Source organism: Saccostrea echinata, unplaced genomic scaffold (genome assembly GCF_033153115.1).
Source record: "Saccostrea echinata isolate AGI-Se365-2 ecotype Australia unplaced genomic scaffold, CSIRO_AGI_Sech_v1 ptg000056l, whole genome shotgun sequence".
NCBI lineage: Eukaryota > Metazoa > Mollusca > Bivalvia > Ostreida > Ostreidae > Saccostrea > Saccostrea echinata.
In genome coordinates, this window is record NW_026889805.1 from 7,131,650 (window position 1) to 7,148,960 (window position 17,311).

Here is a 17,311-nt window from a genome sequence, read left to right on the forward strand (position 1 = left end):
TCTTTCGTTAATTTTATATATAATCAAATAATAATTACAGATGAGAATTCTGATGTCAGCAATGAACGAGTCACAGTAGAAGCCCATGATCCCTCCGTAATACAGTGGAATGTTAACACCTATTGTAACCCAAGCAATGGACCGAAGATTGAACAATTCCACATGATAGTCAAACAAGGTTTTTACTACCAGATGCTCCTCGTTAGACTTCATATCAAAACCTTATATCATAGAAAGAATGCGTTGGATTCATTTTTATCATATCAATGCTATTTGATTGGTCTTTTTGATTTCATTAATATCATAAAATTGATTTGTAGGTCAGGAGACAACAGTAAAACAATGGTGTCCTAACCCTTTGCTGGGAACATTTTTTCACACAATAGACAATGGAACCAATCAGCTGTGTGGAAATGGGTCACGTGTTGATGTATGTGCCACGTGGACTACAATGACGTTTAATTACACTAAGTGCTCTACAGAAGTATTTTCAAGTGAGTACAGTGTAGGTTACTGGCATCATCCAAAGTAAATTATCCTATTATCTTGATATAATACAAATATACTTACTATCAGTATATTTTATTAACAGAGGAAGGAGAGGTATACTGTCTTTTCACAGTAATCAGTGGTACTACATACTATACATCCCTCCTAAATCCTGGTTTCATCGATAACAACAACTACCACAGATTCACTTGTTTAGTAAGTAGATGATAAAATATTAGCTCACATACTTGTTTTGAGACATCAGTACATATTACACGTATTTAGATTTTAAAAAAAATTAAAATAATTTATCTCAGTATGCTTAACTCTCTGTTCTTGAAGGCTATTACATCCGATGTCAATTCGGACAATGTTTACGTAAGCGAGAGTGCCGGGAGTTGTGAACTTGGTCAGCAGTCTACAGTAAAACAGGCTGACGGGAAAGCCAACTACACGTTCACACCTTATTGTACGTTAGCAATGCTGCAGAGTGGGAATATTTTGAAATATTTTATTAATGTACACTTTTGTTCATTTTATCTATTCTGATTTCTTTTCTTTTTAGCCACATGTCGTAAGTATACATTAAAATTTGCTTTAAAAAAGAAATCTCTTTTTTGCTTTTTATCTTTCTTTTGTTGATTTCATGGATAAGTTAAAAAAAATTAGCTAAGAATAATCAAGGAATATTCTTTAAAATTTAAAAGATGGTTCCTGTACATTTCCAATACAATGGGAAAGTGATTGGTACGATTCTGGCAAGGGTTCTGTTGAAATCAATGCTCCTTCGAAGTCTATCTCAACTGGGTGGTCAGTCACAGCTTACTCAAAGACTGTGACGTCATGGACTTGTCATGCAGAAGACACCTCTCAGAATTATTTGTTGTTCAAGTAAGTCATCAGATAGAAGTTGTGTGTGTAAATGATTATGTGCATCAAAGCAAATTTCAAATATTCGTATTCCATGCGGTTGTCGACAATTACATGTTTTATAGGTCGGACCACACAGTTGAAAATGGAGGTACTCAATACAATCTGTTCAGATGCATTAAATGGCGGGAAATAACACCGTATTCTCACTTTTACTATGTGTTAGCAGGTAAAACATGCTAAATTTTTGGTTGTAAAATAATTCTTGAACTTTATATTGTATCTTTATTTTATCAGTTGATGATCAATTTTGTTTGAAAGCATATCTGAGTATTACTCTGCCATATTTCAATCACATCTGAACCATAATAAGATTAAGGATTTTTTTTTTCAAAGTTGACGCGTAACCATATAACTAAAGATTTAAGGCTAGTTACTAATAAAATCAGATTAAATTATTTCTTCAAATATTAACAAAAACAATGATACCACAAGAAAACAGTCCAGATTCCTTTGATGGTGTCTAGAGCTTAAATATTTGTTTCAATGTATTCCTGATGAAATGTCGAAGCTTATTACTCAGAGACTATATACCAAAGTTTACAGAACTGTATTCTATTTTAATAAACTTATTTAAAAGAGGCTTTTGAATTGATCATAAATAGAGAAGAAAGAAATCTCTAACTTTGTAAAGAGCTTTCTATGTTTAGAGAGGCTACTGACAAATAAGTTGATATTACAGGGTTTTTATAAATCTCATGAATTTGAATCAATTTAAAATCCGCATTTTGCAAATTCTATAGTCGATTTTATGACGCTGTTTGCAAATACAATCATTGTTGGGTTATATTTTGACTGACATGTTTTATATCATTTTGCTAGGCCATTTTTACACCAATTTTGCAAAAGGATTACTCTGTTTACCTGATCAGTACAGAGGAGGGCTCACAAAAGGGGAGTGTGTCCCTTCGAAAGGGGATGCTTACTCCTCCTAGGCACCTAATCTCACCTAAGGTGTTTCCAGGGGTTCATATTTTTGCACTGTTCTTGATTTGTACAGGAATGATTAGGTCGATCACTGTTCGTTATCTATACCTTTGTTATTTATGAAAACAAGAATTTTCATTTCGAGGGAAAATTAACATAAAATATAAATGTCATGTGATTAAAAGATATATTAAAATGAATTTGTAGAAACTTTTTCTTATTTCTTAAATTCTACTAAGAATTATTTCTATTGTTCTCTTTCTAAATTTCTTATTTATATTAAACTGCATCATGACATAAATATATCTGAAGTAAAGAGAATAATAGAATTGATTTTGAAGCTGCAAGAAAATGTATTTTTTTTTCTACCAGACGTGAATGCGAATGCCCTGAATGAAAGAGTATATATAGAATTGTACGACCCGTCTGTGACCTCATGGAATACATCAACTTACTGCAACCCAACCTCTTTGCCAAAGCTAGAAGAATATCACGTTATGGTTAAGAAAGGTAAAATTCAATTCGAGATCCTTGCATAGTTTTTGTAACTCTTTTTGTGGTGTTTACTGGTGACGCTATTTGTATATGTAGGTTTTGAGTCTCAGGCAGCCCAGCCCTGCCCTGCTTTATTAATTGGTCGCTTTACCTACACACATGACAGCGGAACGACCCAAACGTGCAGCAGCAGTTCATTGCTGGCTGTCTGTCCAACGTGGAATACCATGACATTTGACTACACGAAATGTCCGACAGAACAAGCTTTCTCAAGTAATTTCTTACTGTATTACTACCTCATGAAAGTTGAATGTAATCTTGCATGCCGATTAACCTTCAATAAAACATTGCAGATACAGCTTTAAAATAAGTATTTTATTTCTTTTAGAGGAAGGAATTGCGAACTGTTTAGTGTATTTAAGTTCTGGGTCTACTGTATTCACTTCGGTCCTGAACCCAGGTGACGTCACAGATAGTCGCCATAGTATATTTACTTGTTACGTAAGTTGACATACGCACTGGGTAGGTTTTTTTTATACTAAGTAGTCAGTTTTAATGCACCTATTACCATGTCACAAGTATAATTTTATTGAAATTAATGTTTTTATTCCGCTGTATTATGCAGGCTTCAACAAGAGCTAATAATACTGTGTATATGAGCGACAATAGAGGGAGCTGCTTTCCCGGACAGTCCCCTAATGTTAAACAGATAGACGGATCTGGAACTCTCAGCATGAATTATCAAGGTACATAAATGTCAAATAATGTAAATAATCTAAAATAATATAAATAAACCAGTTGACCATTTTTCATCGTGTCATTTTCTTCTCCTTTTAGATTCTTGTATTGACAAACCACCTGGCAGTGCTGGTAACTATACATATGTCTTGTTACTGTTTTGTATTGAAGAATTTTGAATTATTTCTTAAATATTCTTATCGAAGCCATATTTCTGACAGTTTTTTTTATGAAAACTAGCGAATAAATTTGTAACAAATATTTGTATTTGCTCTAACAAAATCGTGTATCCTACGGCTTACAGTCAGTTAAAAGTTACGTAAGAATATATTTCTCATCATCACTTATAGCATATTGATCAATGAATATTATTTTGTTCAGACATGTTAAAAATATCAATATCGTATCATTTTGTAATTTCAGGTTATATCTTTAGATATTTAGATATGTGAATTTCCTAGGTAGTTTTACTTGTAAGCGGAAAAATCCATTTAAGGTTTGACAACAAATGTTTTTGTTAATTGAAATTTTGTTCCTGATTTTTATTTTTTAGTTTGATGGTGCCAAATTTTTAGGTTTTTTTGTTAGGTTGATGAATGGTGTCCTAGAGTTGTTGTTGTGTAGTTTTATTAACAGAGGATATTATATATCAAAAATTAAATACAATGGAGAAATAACTAAAGAAAGCACGAAAGAGCAAAGCCTGATGGACCACAATCTGTTTTACAGATGATCTCTGTACTTTACCCACGAGTTGGGATGGCGACTGGTATGACAGTGGTATGGGTGACATATGGATCAGCGCCCGCACCAAAACAGTTACCTCTGGCTGGGATGTGGCCGTTTCAAGAGCTAATCTTACCTCCTGGTCGTGTGTTACAAGCAACGATACGGGATCGTTTTTACTTTTCAAGTACGAAATCATTTTAATAGACGAAAAAATTATTACAACAGTTGATTTTTAATTATCACTGTTAATTAGTTGTCCACATGAAGTGTGGGAGCCGTATATATATAGGAATCTGTCCGTCTGTCGATCTGTCTGTCCGACCGTCTGTTTAAATGTATATACATGAAATGTCTCATTGTGACGCGATAACTCAAACTGTTTTCAATTTAACATTTTCATTTTTTAACAAAAGCATCTTATTACGAGAAGAATACACAATACATTTTGAAATCATCCCTTTTGTATGCTTGTATGTATGTCTGTATGCACTTTTGTTTTTGGCGCGAATACGCAGATTTTTTTTATCGTAGCGTTTTCAAATGTTGTACAGAATTACTTTACTACGAGGATAATATTTCAATAATTCAGAAGTGAAAAAAGAATTAGATAGATTACATGATCAGTACGTACTGGTCCCTGCTGACAAAGCAGGTAACAACATTGTCTTTGTTTGTAAGGCTCATTATAAATTGTATTTTAGAGGAATTGGGATTTAATTCTTCAAGTGGTAATCCAACTTATACCCATAGCTCCCTTTCTAAGGAGGAAATTTTTCAAAATCATATGTCAGTTTTGAATATTTTTAATATTCCCAACAACCAAAATGAATTACCATATCTATATTGGATTCCAAAACTTCATAAAAATCCTTACAAACAAAGATACATAGCGGGTTCCAGTAAATGTTCTACCAAGCTTCTTTCTTTACTCCTCACTAAGATATTAACAGTAGTGAAGGAGAAACTTCAAGAGTACTGTGCAACAATATATTCGAGAAGTGGTGTAAATCAGATGTGGATACTAAAAAATTCCAAGGAACTTTTGGAACATTTGAAAACACAAAATTTTACGAAAATCAACAACATAAAAACTTACGACATTTCAACTTTATATACAACTATTCCCCACGATAAATTAAAATCCAGACTTTCTGACATCGTTGACAGCTGCTTTTTCAATAAAAATGGAACTCGTAAATTTACTTACCTTGTCATTGGTCATTTGCAAAATTACTTTGTTAAAAAACAATCTGATTGTACACATGTACAAGTACTCTGAAGTTGACATTAAAAGATGCTGATTGACAATATCTATGTGGTTTTTGGAGACCAGGTCTTCCAACAATGTATTGGAATTTCTATAGGTACCATTTGCGCCCCGTTATTACCAGACCTATTTTTGTGTTCATATGAAGCAGAATTTGTTCAAAATCTTATACGTGAAAAGAAGAAAACACTTGCTGTGGCCTTCAACTCGACATTTAGATATATCGACGATGTAATGGTTATTTCCATTCATGATATATCCCGGTGAGCTTGAGATAAAAGATACCACAGAGTCTGACATATCTGCTTCATATTTAGATATTTTATTAGAAAAAGACGTTAATGGTAATCTAACAACAAAGCTTTATGATAAACGTGATGACTTTAACTTTTCAATCGTCAACTTCCCTTACCTATGCAGCAATATACCCTTATCACCTGCATACGGGGTTTATATCTCTCAGTTGATTCGATACGCTAGAGCATGCTCTACGTATGAACAATTTCTAAAACAAGGAAAGTTATTGACAAACAAGTTGATGAAACAAGAAAAGCAGTAGTCTCTTTTAAAGTCATCATTTCGTAAGTTATATGGTCGATACAATGACCTTGTCAGAAAATAATTTTTCACTAAGTCAAATGCTGACCGACTGTTTTCATACTGGTTGTTGGGCAGTTATTTACACACTGAATTGTCCGTTGTTTCCCGATCATGACAAGGAGCGCACGGGGTGTGACCGGTCGGCAGGGGATGCTCACTCCTCCATGGCACCTGATCCCACCTCTGATGTCTTAGAGGTCCGTGTTTGCTCTGCTCCTATTTTGTAATGTTAAATGGACTTTTGAGCTCGAGTACTGTTCGTTATCTCCACATATTTCATTTATAATTTTTGGAGTGGTATCACTTTGTCTGACTGCCTGTATCTATGTATGAATGTGTATTGGTCATGACTCATAACAAACGGTTTTTATCACAACTGTTTCAATTTTATAAAGGAGTTGACCATAAGAAAAAGACGCCTATTAATTTTGTAGTGTGTCCACCTGTTTGATTGTCTGTCTGTCATCACTTTTGTATTGACATGATAACTCACATAAAAGTTCTGAACATGTATTAGAGATTTTTCCATGTCACCTTCCTTATGTGGTATATTGTATTTTAAACATTAATGTGTGTGTTGTCACTTTCCTATGACAGCACTAAGCGGGCCCTTTTCTGACTGTTCAGTTTTCTAGTTTTTAAGCAATTATTGGAACCGGAATCATAAAAAACAATATTTTAAACCTTTAATTGATATATTCTATCATTTTAAAGATCAGATCAGCTGGTAGACTATAATGGAACGTTTTACTCAGCATTCCGATGTATACAGTGGACAAAAATCACCGACAGCTCCTACATGTACTATCCTGTGACTGGTATGATTAATCTAACATAGGTTCTTACCTACAAATGTCGTATTACAAAACTAAAAATATATTTTTATATAAATAAAAGAACTGGCTAAAACTTGCTATTTTGTAGATGAAGAACCATTGGCAGCTAATGCAAGGATAAAGCTTGAAGTGTATGATCCTACTAAATTGACATGGAATACCTCGGATTACTGTCACTCTTCCAATCCTACAAACACAGAACAATTTTACGTCATTGTGAAGAAAGGCAAGCTTTGATTTATTACAATCATTGTTTTACTTTAAACTGACAATAGGGTTACATTTGGCATTTAACTTTTTTCAGGAAATGAGAATGAAGCAAAACAGTGGTGCCCTTCACCATTACTTGCTAAGTTCACGTACAAACACGTGACGGATAATGGCACAGAGACCTGTACTGGTGTTTCATCTTTGGATGTGTGCACAAACAGAACAACAATGACTTTTGATTACTCAAAATGTTCCACGACTCAGGCCTTCTCAAGTAAGTATTCTAAGCTGTCGTAATAATAATAATAATAATGTAAATACGATTATTTATTTAAATAAAATTTTAGTTTCTCTTGACTTCATTATCTTCAAAATTCATGGACTATAGGTGAAGGAATACTATATTGTGTAAAGACGTTGATGGTCAATGGAGTATACTACACACTGGTCCTAAATCCTGGTTCTGTTGACAATTTCTTCTATCACAGGTTTACCTGTTTGGTATGTATATAGTTGATACTAAACCTTTGAAAACAATACGTTTATTTTTCAATAATTTTTAAAAGCTTGATAATCTAATCATTTATGTAGGCAACCACAAAAACAGGGGATGTTGTCTATACCAGTGATAGACAATCAATGTGTGCAATGAACCAGTCCTCAGTTACTGTGACTGAGGGTGGCAGTGGTACTCTAGAAATGACACCAACAGGTGCGTTTGGCTACTTTAAAGCACGTTTACAATTGATACACTGTAGAATTCTTTTTAAACATTTCAGTATATTACGCTAAATTTCAAACTTTTCATTTTCTTTTGTAGAAACATGTGGTAAGGATAGACAAACTGTTACTGGTGGTCTACAAACATAAAAAAAACCCTGCAGAATAACGTCTGAGACAACAAAAAAATTGAAAAAAAGAAGATATTAAAAAGATATAATAAAATAACAAATAAAGGATATATATATATATATATATATATATATATATATATATATATATATATATATATATATATTTACATTTCCAATAAATTTCCCCTATAATTCTTAACAAATAAGAATACAGTTCATTTTCTCATGAACTACCATGCATGGGCATGAATATCTCCATTGTTACGTCATAATACCTTACTTGACGTCAAAACTATAGTGCAAACTGTTTTGCTTTAAAAATGACAGTTGAGTGGCGTTATTTGTGGCAAATCATCAGAAAAATAATGTAAATATAAGAAATGAATTTAATTTTTGAAGATTCATGAGGTACATGCACTACAACGCTTCACGCCGGCATATTTATCATGAAGCGCTAACGCGCTTCATGAAATATGCCGGCGTGAAGCGTCGTAGTTCATATCCTCATAAATCTTCAAAAATTAAATTCATTTCTTAAATATATATATATATATCCAAAATTTGAAATAAAGGCTCAGTAATCGGATTACAATATTACACAAATGTAAAAAGAAAACACAAGAATTCTACGTAAAGCTTTAGCGCTTTCATTAAAAATCTTCAGAAGCTTTACATTACAAAAATGTATACAACGGTAACATAGTAACAATGATTATGACGTTAAACTAAGCGGAACGTTTAATGTCTATATTGTGACGTCATAGATAAAATACTGCAATGATGATGAAAAAGTTCGGGAAAATCATAGGTAGTTTATAAGAGACTATTAAGTTTTGGCTTTAGAATACAAATAAAATGTTTTTCTTTTTCCCGTCTCTGGATATCACTGGCACATCTGAGTTTATAAAAAGGGAAAATGTTAAATCGTTTTTTTCCACAAGTTTCCAAGTGTGCACTTAACTGGATTTGTCTATATTTAGGTGTACTGATGTGTTGCTTATGTACACATACACGGGCACGGAGACTGTTGCCAGTTTCACCAATATAATATTCTTTGCATCCAGGACATGTGATGGCGTATATGACATCTTTCGTATCACATGACATGTTGGCATTAACTTTAAATTCACGACCGTTAAAATTATAACTCGTCCCTTCGAGGGACAGTTTTTGTATGTAGTTTTCGTTTGTTCATCCTCTCTAAGTAAGCTATTTAATTCATAAACAATTGAATTGATGTTTTTATTTCTCGGATTGTACGTATCAGCAGTAAACGTCAGCCCAAAAACCTTAAGAGAATACTTTGTTCCCCCCAATTCGCTGACCATAATTATACAGTGTCAAAGTGTACGGACCCTCGATGCGTCACATGTGACTATATTACAGAAGGGACGAGTTATAATTTTAACGGTCGTGAATTTAAAGTTAATGCCAACATGTCATGTGATACGAAAGATGTCATATACGCCATCACATGTCCTGGATGCAAAGAATATTATATTGGTGAAACTGGCAACAGTCTCCGTGCCCGTGTATGTGTACATAAGCAACACATCAGTACACCTGAATATAGACAAATCCAGTTAAGTGCACACTTGGAAACTTGTGGAAAAAAACGATTTAACATTTTCCCTTTTTATAAACTCAGATGTGCCAGTGATATCCAGAGACGGGAAAAAGAAAAACATTTTATTTGTATTCTAAAGCCAAAACTTAATAGTCTCTTATAAACTACCTATGATTTTCCCGAACTTTTTCATCATCATTGCAGTATTTTATCTATGACGTCACAATATAGACATTAAACGTTCCGCTTAGTTTAACGTCATAATCATTGTTACTATGTTACCGTTGTATAATTTTTATAATGTAAAGCTTCTGAAGATTTTTAATGAAAGCGCTAAAGCTTTACGGAGAATTCTTGTGTTTTCTTTCTATATCTGTTATATATATATATATATATATATATATATATATATATATATATATATATATATAATCAAATTCTTTAAGATTTCACGACTCAAACTGATGAGAGCAAACCTGGGGAAGGGGTGGCAACAGGCGCAGTCATTGGAGCTGTCATTGGTATTCTCCTCATTCTACTCATCGCCGCAATAATCGGTTGTATCGTCTTTAGATACATCAAGCACAAAAAAGCAAAAGTTCATAATGACCTTCAAAAGAAAAAACCACTTCCAGAGAGTGATAATGGTAACGTATTCCCTTACAGTAGATACATATTATGACCCACTTTTTCAATTCTACTTGATCATTTGAATAAATAACTCATTATAAAAGGAGAAATACTATGCAACTCTAGATATCAACTGTGAAATTTAATCTTACAAACTCGAAAGTCAAGAAAAATATTCTGAATTAACCAGATTTAAAAAAAATAACTATGTAAGCACTTGAGTTATGTAAGTTTTTGTCTCGTGAAAATCAGTTTTAAAAATGAAAGGATGATATGCTGGCAAATAACATCTGTATAAGATAAGTGAATTATTATATTTGGGGTAACTGAAATATTCAATCTTGTTCAAATGAATAATCAATAAAATCAAAAATTTAAAAACAGAATGATTATCCAATTTGTTAAAGTTTTTTTCCAGCATAAAGTGTGATGGATAACCCAAACTTGAAGAGGTTAAATATCAGTTGTTATTATTGTACGAATTGTCTGAGCGTTATTTTATTTTTTACGGTGCCAGAGTAATCATATTTGGATTCTTTGAGAATTGTGTGCTATTTCATCTTTCAACTGCATTATGTGAAGGAGTATATAAGACTTGTTTACTAAATTATTAAAGAATCATTTCTGCATCTAATGATTTAATCTAATAAACGTTTGAGTATTCTATGTAGTTATTAGAGTTTTTTTAATTTCCAGAAACGCCAAGAGCACTTAATTTGAATGTGGATGATATGAAGAAGAACTTTGCTTTGCCGCCATTGCAACATAATTCAACTCCAGTGGCTAATATCCCCTCAGTAGTTAAACCCCCTGATCATCCTCCTCCGTCACATTTACCCCCGGTCCCAGTCAATACAAGTACACCAACAAAGCAGAAGAAGAAAAAGAAACATAAAAAAGATAAAAAGAACAAAGAAAATGGAGGTCCTCATACGGACCAATCGAGCTGGGATACATCAAAACCGGATGTGATTAGCGGGACTTCCGCTATTGAACTTGAGGAAGACTATGGTGAGGGTAGTTTGTATACGCCTCGTGAATTACCTTCTTTGAGCTATGCTCCAGCAAGTACCTCTTTCATAATTGATCGTGCATTAGCATTAGACAAAGATGATATTCCTGTGCCCACACCACCACAAGCACGATTTTACAAACGTCAATATTAGTATTATTATTTATGTTTTTGTTTTCGGTGCAGATAAAACCTAGTCAGTCTTCCAAAGACGTCATTTGTAGATTAATTTATAACCTTTGTGATTTTTAAAAAACAAATATTTATAACTTAGGAATGAATGCTGATGATAAATAAAGAGTTGAAGAAATTATTTTCTTTACGTTCGTTGTATGTTTTTCTTGTCAGACGAAGCAATAAAAGACATATTAGCTACAGTAGACAGTAAGTAGTGTGCACGCCTGCTTTCGAATTATTTTGTTTTATGCATGACAAAAAAACTATTTACCAACAAACCATATTTGATATAATATTCATTTTGATTCTTTTTCTGTCCTTTTCCAGATTTAACTTATTCTTTACAGGGTTAAAGTCTTACCTGTGCTTTAAGCTTTGGTCCTTTACATTTTCTTTTCTGTACAATATGCAGATCTCTGTCCTTTTATCTCTTTGCTCCTATTTGAAAACAATCCTTGTCATCTATATTTCAACATGTTCTCAACATGCTCAATGATTTCATGTTTTAATTTTTTTTTTTTTTTTTAAAAATCAGTTTTCTCATATCATTCTTGAATAAAGTATTCCTTACATATGTCTTTATTTCTGCATGCCTTAGAAAATTAATATATCCATTTTTATCCTGCATCTTTTAAAACTTGTTTTATTGATATTTCATATACGTGTACGAATATTTGTGTGCTTTTTTCTATAGTTACAGCATTTTATTGACCTTTTCTCAGTTACTCCATAATATCTGCATTATCCGCTTATTTTCTGTGTAAAGTTCAAATCAAAAATTCAGATCTTCATATTTCTTTTCCATTCCTATAATATCATTAGATAGTATGATAACCTTATGCATTGTTTTCAGCTTTTTACATGTTTTGAATAAGGATATTTATCATCCCCACTCCACATTGATTCATCTGATTTGTAAATGTCTATTACAATGTAGCTGGTTTCCAACATACTGAGTACTTTTTATTTCATTGAAGTCTGCTTTTTTGAAGAAAAAAATTATATCCTTGTATAAACAGTTTTGTCGTTTATCATAATATCGGACTGAAGGAGATCTAAATATGAAATGTACAGGACAATGTTTTAACTACGGGTCTCTGTCTGATATTTTTTTCATACAGAACAATATTTGACATGCATTCAGTTTTTATCATTAATATCATACAGTGCAGTGTTTATAAGTAATAGGGATTATTCTTATATTTATAATCTTAATTATTGTCTCACACACACAACACGATTTAAAGACATATACAAATACATGTATGTGTAAATAATAAAATGTATTTCTTTGTTTTGCTATATAAGTATATCAGTTGCAATCGCAGAAATAATTAAATTACATGCTTAGGGGTAATTTTCTGCAATGTTGTCACTACTATGCCCCGTAAACAAAAATAGTAAATTGTTGTTTAAATACGTTTTGTTATAATATACCATGTTATGAGCTATTCGAACAGAGTTTTAACTTTAATGATTTAACTAATTTTGGGTAGATATATGTGCGGAGAGACATGGGAATAACATCATATTGTTCGCAGAAATGAATATAAACCAAATGGTAAATTGATGTAAAGTAAACAAATAGTAAAATAAAGAGACGAAACAATGAATGGTTGAACAACTTTAGGCCTCACACGAGACTGTAGCTCTAACTATAGCTGGATTTAATAATTGTATGGGGAAATATTAGCATAGAGGCACACATGATTTCCGACTTAATTTTCTATTTCAACAAAACATAACATTTAAAAAATTGAAGTGAAAAGGAGCAGCACCTGATAAGGATTTAGGAGAACCAGCAACTTGAAGGATATTCATTCCTTAAAAACATTTTCAACACCATTTTCATAAAGTTGGAATCAAATTATAAATTAATATTTATTAAAGTAATGTATTTTATTGAGGCTTACATTCAAATCAAACAAAACTGTGTGAAATTAAAAAAAAACATTCATATGTATGCAAAATTTTGGTGCCACAGCATTGACGTTTACCAAAATTCAAAAACGTTGTACATTGTATATTATAATTTAGTGTCAATATTTAATTAACATGTGTACAGTTTGGGGTAGGTTGACTAGTCTTTCGAAATAATTTGAGCAATTTTCCTATTTTTTTTAAAAAGGCACATGAATAAGAAATCATTTAAATTCGACAGGAATGCTCAGTCCTCCCTGGCATCTGATCACAGCTCTATTTTATTAGAGGTCCACTTTTGTTCTTTTAACACTTCGTATTGTTTAATTGGACTCTTGAGCATACTTGTTGCTTATCTTCACATTTCATTAAAAGAATTATATATCTTTATATGGTCTATTTATGAGCGCACGTTTACTTCAAAGCAGACATGTAGACGTTTCATTTTTTTTTTTCAAAAAAAAGGAAAGAGAAAATTTATATATTTAAACTAGCGAACAGCAGTTGATTTAATTGCATGAACTAGTATGTCTACGACCTTAGATATAAGATTAATAATTAATTGATATATTTTTAAAGTCTCCTTTAAATTAAGCGGATTTTTTTTAATTTTCTTTCAATAAATAAAGTAAATGAAATTCTATCGTATTTACTTCAGTGTAACTGAAATTCAAGCAAATTTGAATATCATGTGCGGAGATAATAGAAATAACTATATAAACTGAGAAATCTTCTATAATGACAAACGTTTTACATTTCAAATTCCTTTTTTGAGTATATAATTCAAATTTATTTTAGCTCACCCGAGCCAAAGGCTCAAGTGAGTTTTTCTGCTCAAAAATTTTCCGTTTTCTATCGTAGCTGTGGCTATCGACGTTGTAAACTATTAACAATTTCATCTTCTTCTCCCGAACTTCTGGGCCAATTTCAACCAAACTTGACAAGAGTATCCTTGGGTAAAGGGGATTCAATTTTGTTCAAATGAAGGGCCAACCCCTCTTTCAAGGGTTGATAATTAAGAAAAAGTAAAAAAATTGGCTAGGGACATTTAAAAAAATCTTCTCAGGAACCACTGGGTTAGAAAAGATGAAACTTGTGTGAGCACTTCCTGACAAAGTGTAAGTTCAAGTTTGTTCAAATCATGACCCAAGGGCTAGGGTGGGGCATAGTTTTACATGGGTATGTATAGGAAAAATATTCATAAATATTCTTCACAAACACGCAAAGCCTTGATCAGTCATATTTATATGGAAGCTTCCTCAGATAATAGAGATTCAAATTTGTCCAAATCATGGCCCCTGAAGGTAGGGTGGGCCTACAATAGGGATCAACGTTTTCCGTAGGAATATGTAGAAATCTTTAAAAAAATCGTCTGATGAAGAACAGCAAAACCATAATCAGACATATTTATATGTAAGCATTCACATGAAAGATATGGAGATAACGAACAGTATTCAAGCTCAAAGGTCCATTAAACAATACAAAATAGGAGCAGAGCAAACACGGACCTCTAAACATCAGAGGGGGGATCAGGTGCCATGGAGGAGTGAGCATCCCCTGCACAATTAGTATGAAAAACGTCAGTCAGCATTTGACTCAATGATAAATTGTATTTGCTAACAAGGTCATTGTATCGACCATAGAACTTACGAAATGATGACTTTAAACGAGACAGCTGATATTCTTGTTTCATCAACTTATTTGTCAATAATTTACCTCGTTTTAGAAATTGTACATACGTAGAGCATGCTCTTGCGTATCGAATCAACTGAGAGATATAAACCCCGTATGCAGGTGATGAAGGTATATTGCTGCATAAGTAAGGGGAGTTGACGATTGAAAAGATAAAGTCATCACGTTTATCATAAAGCTTGGTTGTTAGATTACCATTAACGTCTTTTTCAAGTAAAATATCCAAATATGAAACAGATGTGTTAGACTCTGTGGTATCTTTTATCTCAAGTTCACCAGGATATATCGTATCGACATAAGAATGGAAATAGCCATTGTTAATTGACAATACGTCGTCGATATATCTAAATGTCGAGTTGAAGGCCACAGCAAGTGTTTTCTTCTTTTCACGTACAAGATTTTGGACAAATTTTGCTTCATATGAATACAAAAAAAGGTCTGCTAATAACGGGGTGCAATTGGTACCCATGGGAATTCCAATAGATTGTTGGAAGACCTTGTCTCCAAAAACCACATAGATATTGTCAATCAGAAACTCAAGCATCTTTTTAATGTCAACTTCAGAGTACTTGTGTGTACAATCAGAATGTTTTTTATCAAAATAATTTTGCAAATGACCAATGACATGGTAAGTATATTTACGAGTTCCATTTTTATTGAAAAAAATCTCCATATATTTCATTCAAATCATGGTGGGGTGGGGCCACTATGGGCAATCGAAGTATTACATGAAAATATATAGAAAGAATCTGTAAAATTCTTCTTCCCAAGAACAGCAAAGGCATGGTTGATCATGATTAATTGGAAGCATCCACAGGTAGTGTATATTCAAGTTAGTTCAAATCATGACCACTAAGGGAAGGGTGGCACCATTGTTACTCAGGTGAGCGTTGTGATCCATTGGCCTCTTGTCCGATAATTGAGTTAATTAGCAAATACGTACACTTTTGTTTGAATTGACTGTGTAATATTATCATCAAATTTTATGCTGTTGAAAGTTGAAATGACCAAATATACTGTCTAAGAAAAAGTAATACTGTAAAAGAAAGCATTTACATAATCAAAGGAACAGGAAATGTAACATCAGAGAAATCTCGCTCGCTTATATTTTTTATATTATTATATTAGTGAATTTAATTTTGATTGACTAAGTGAAGTATAAACCAACTTAAATATTTAGTAATAAACCATAAAGGAACGCTGTCCATGCATTTATTAAAAAAACCATAAAGGAACGCGGTCCATGCATGTTTACATAAGTTGACGTTAACTTTTGAACTTCAAATATTTTTGTACAATGTATTGATGGAACCCAAAGAGGTAAATTTAATTTAATTTCCAAATTTATTTAAATGTGATTTTTATACTTTTTGTTTATTTTTACTTTAAATACATCTATCAGCCTAAATTTATTGTATCAATTTTTCTTGCAGTTGACTGAAGAAGAGAGCTTATTATGAACCCTGGTGCTGATTATGTGGAACAAGAAAATCCCTGCAATACTTTCAATGTTCCTTTAAGCTGCAATCAAGACTGTGATAGTTTGCCATACCTTGTTTAAAAAGTTGTTTTTAAATGTTGTATTTTTCAACTTTTTAAAATTAAATTTATTCGTGTTTGTTGATTTTATGCTAAAAACAGACCTTATCCATATTAAATTGATGAAGGTATCTGAATTCCACCTAATTCCAGAGGGTTTGGATATTTTATCAATACTACTTTATCTAATTTATCTGGTGTATGTCATACTTAATTATTCTTTTTGCAATTCAAGTATATTCTTTTGAAACTTAAATGATTATTTTCCTTTTAAAATCGATTCCATGGGTAGCTTAATAAGTAATACCCCTAAGCTAATTTAAAAATGAGTTTGTATAATATTGCCTCACAGGAAGAACTCTTTTTACATCAGATATCCTTGATAGGTTTATGTGTACAAACTTATTCTTAATAAGTCTGAGATTTGCTATTGTTGGAGTGTCATATTTCACACATGCTGTCTGTCTATAATAAGCTTGGGCATGCCGTTTATTTTCATTGAAGGTTTTGGTCATAAGGATCAAGAATCTCAAATTACACTGAATTAAAGGTAATTTAATCTCTAAAACGTTATTTAACATGTAAACTGTTTCGAGTTAGAACTTTTGTTCAAACACATGAAAGCCTGTACATAATACTTGTTTTGAGATCTCAATTTGAATGAAAATAACGTAGATTTTTACTGTGTAAAAAGTTAGG

General features: G+C 32.4%; 1 protein-coding gene across 1 annotated transcript in view; it reads left to right on the top strand.

The window, feature by feature from the left end:
• Positions 1-16,691, top strand: part of LOC133173574 (uncharacterized) — a gene marked incomplete at its 5' end in the record, with an annotated part of 36,188 nt that extends 19,497 nt beyond the window's left edge. Inside the window, 23 exon segments of the mRNA XM_061308554.1 lie at positions 41-178; positions 321-494; positions 593-705; positions 832-958; positions 1,055-1,063; positions 1,197-1,380; positions 1,485-1,588; positions 2,719-2,856; positions 2,938-3,114; positions 3,230-3,342; positions 3,467-3,587; positions 3,679-3,711; positions 4,309-4,492; positions 6,890-6,993; positions 7,100-7,237; positions 7,316-7,495; positions 7,610-7,722; positions 7,813-7,933; positions 8,042-8,050; positions 10,089-10,289; positions 10,969-11,283; positions 11,633-11,668; positions 16,507-16,691. Coding sequence (XP_061164538.1) covers positions 41-178; positions 321-494; positions 593-705; positions 832-958; positions 1,055-1,063; positions 1,197-1,380; positions 1,485-1,588; positions 2,719-2,856; positions 2,938-3,114; positions 3,230-3,342; positions 3,467-3,587; positions 3,679-3,711; positions 4,309-4,492; positions 6,890-6,993; positions 7,100-7,237; positions 7,316-7,495; positions 7,610-7,722; positions 7,813-7,933; positions 8,042-8,050; positions 10,089-10,289; positions 10,969-11,283; positions 11,633-11,668; positions 16,507-16,514 — 2,840 coding nt within the window.
• Positions 16,692-17,311: the final 620 nt, after the last annotated feature.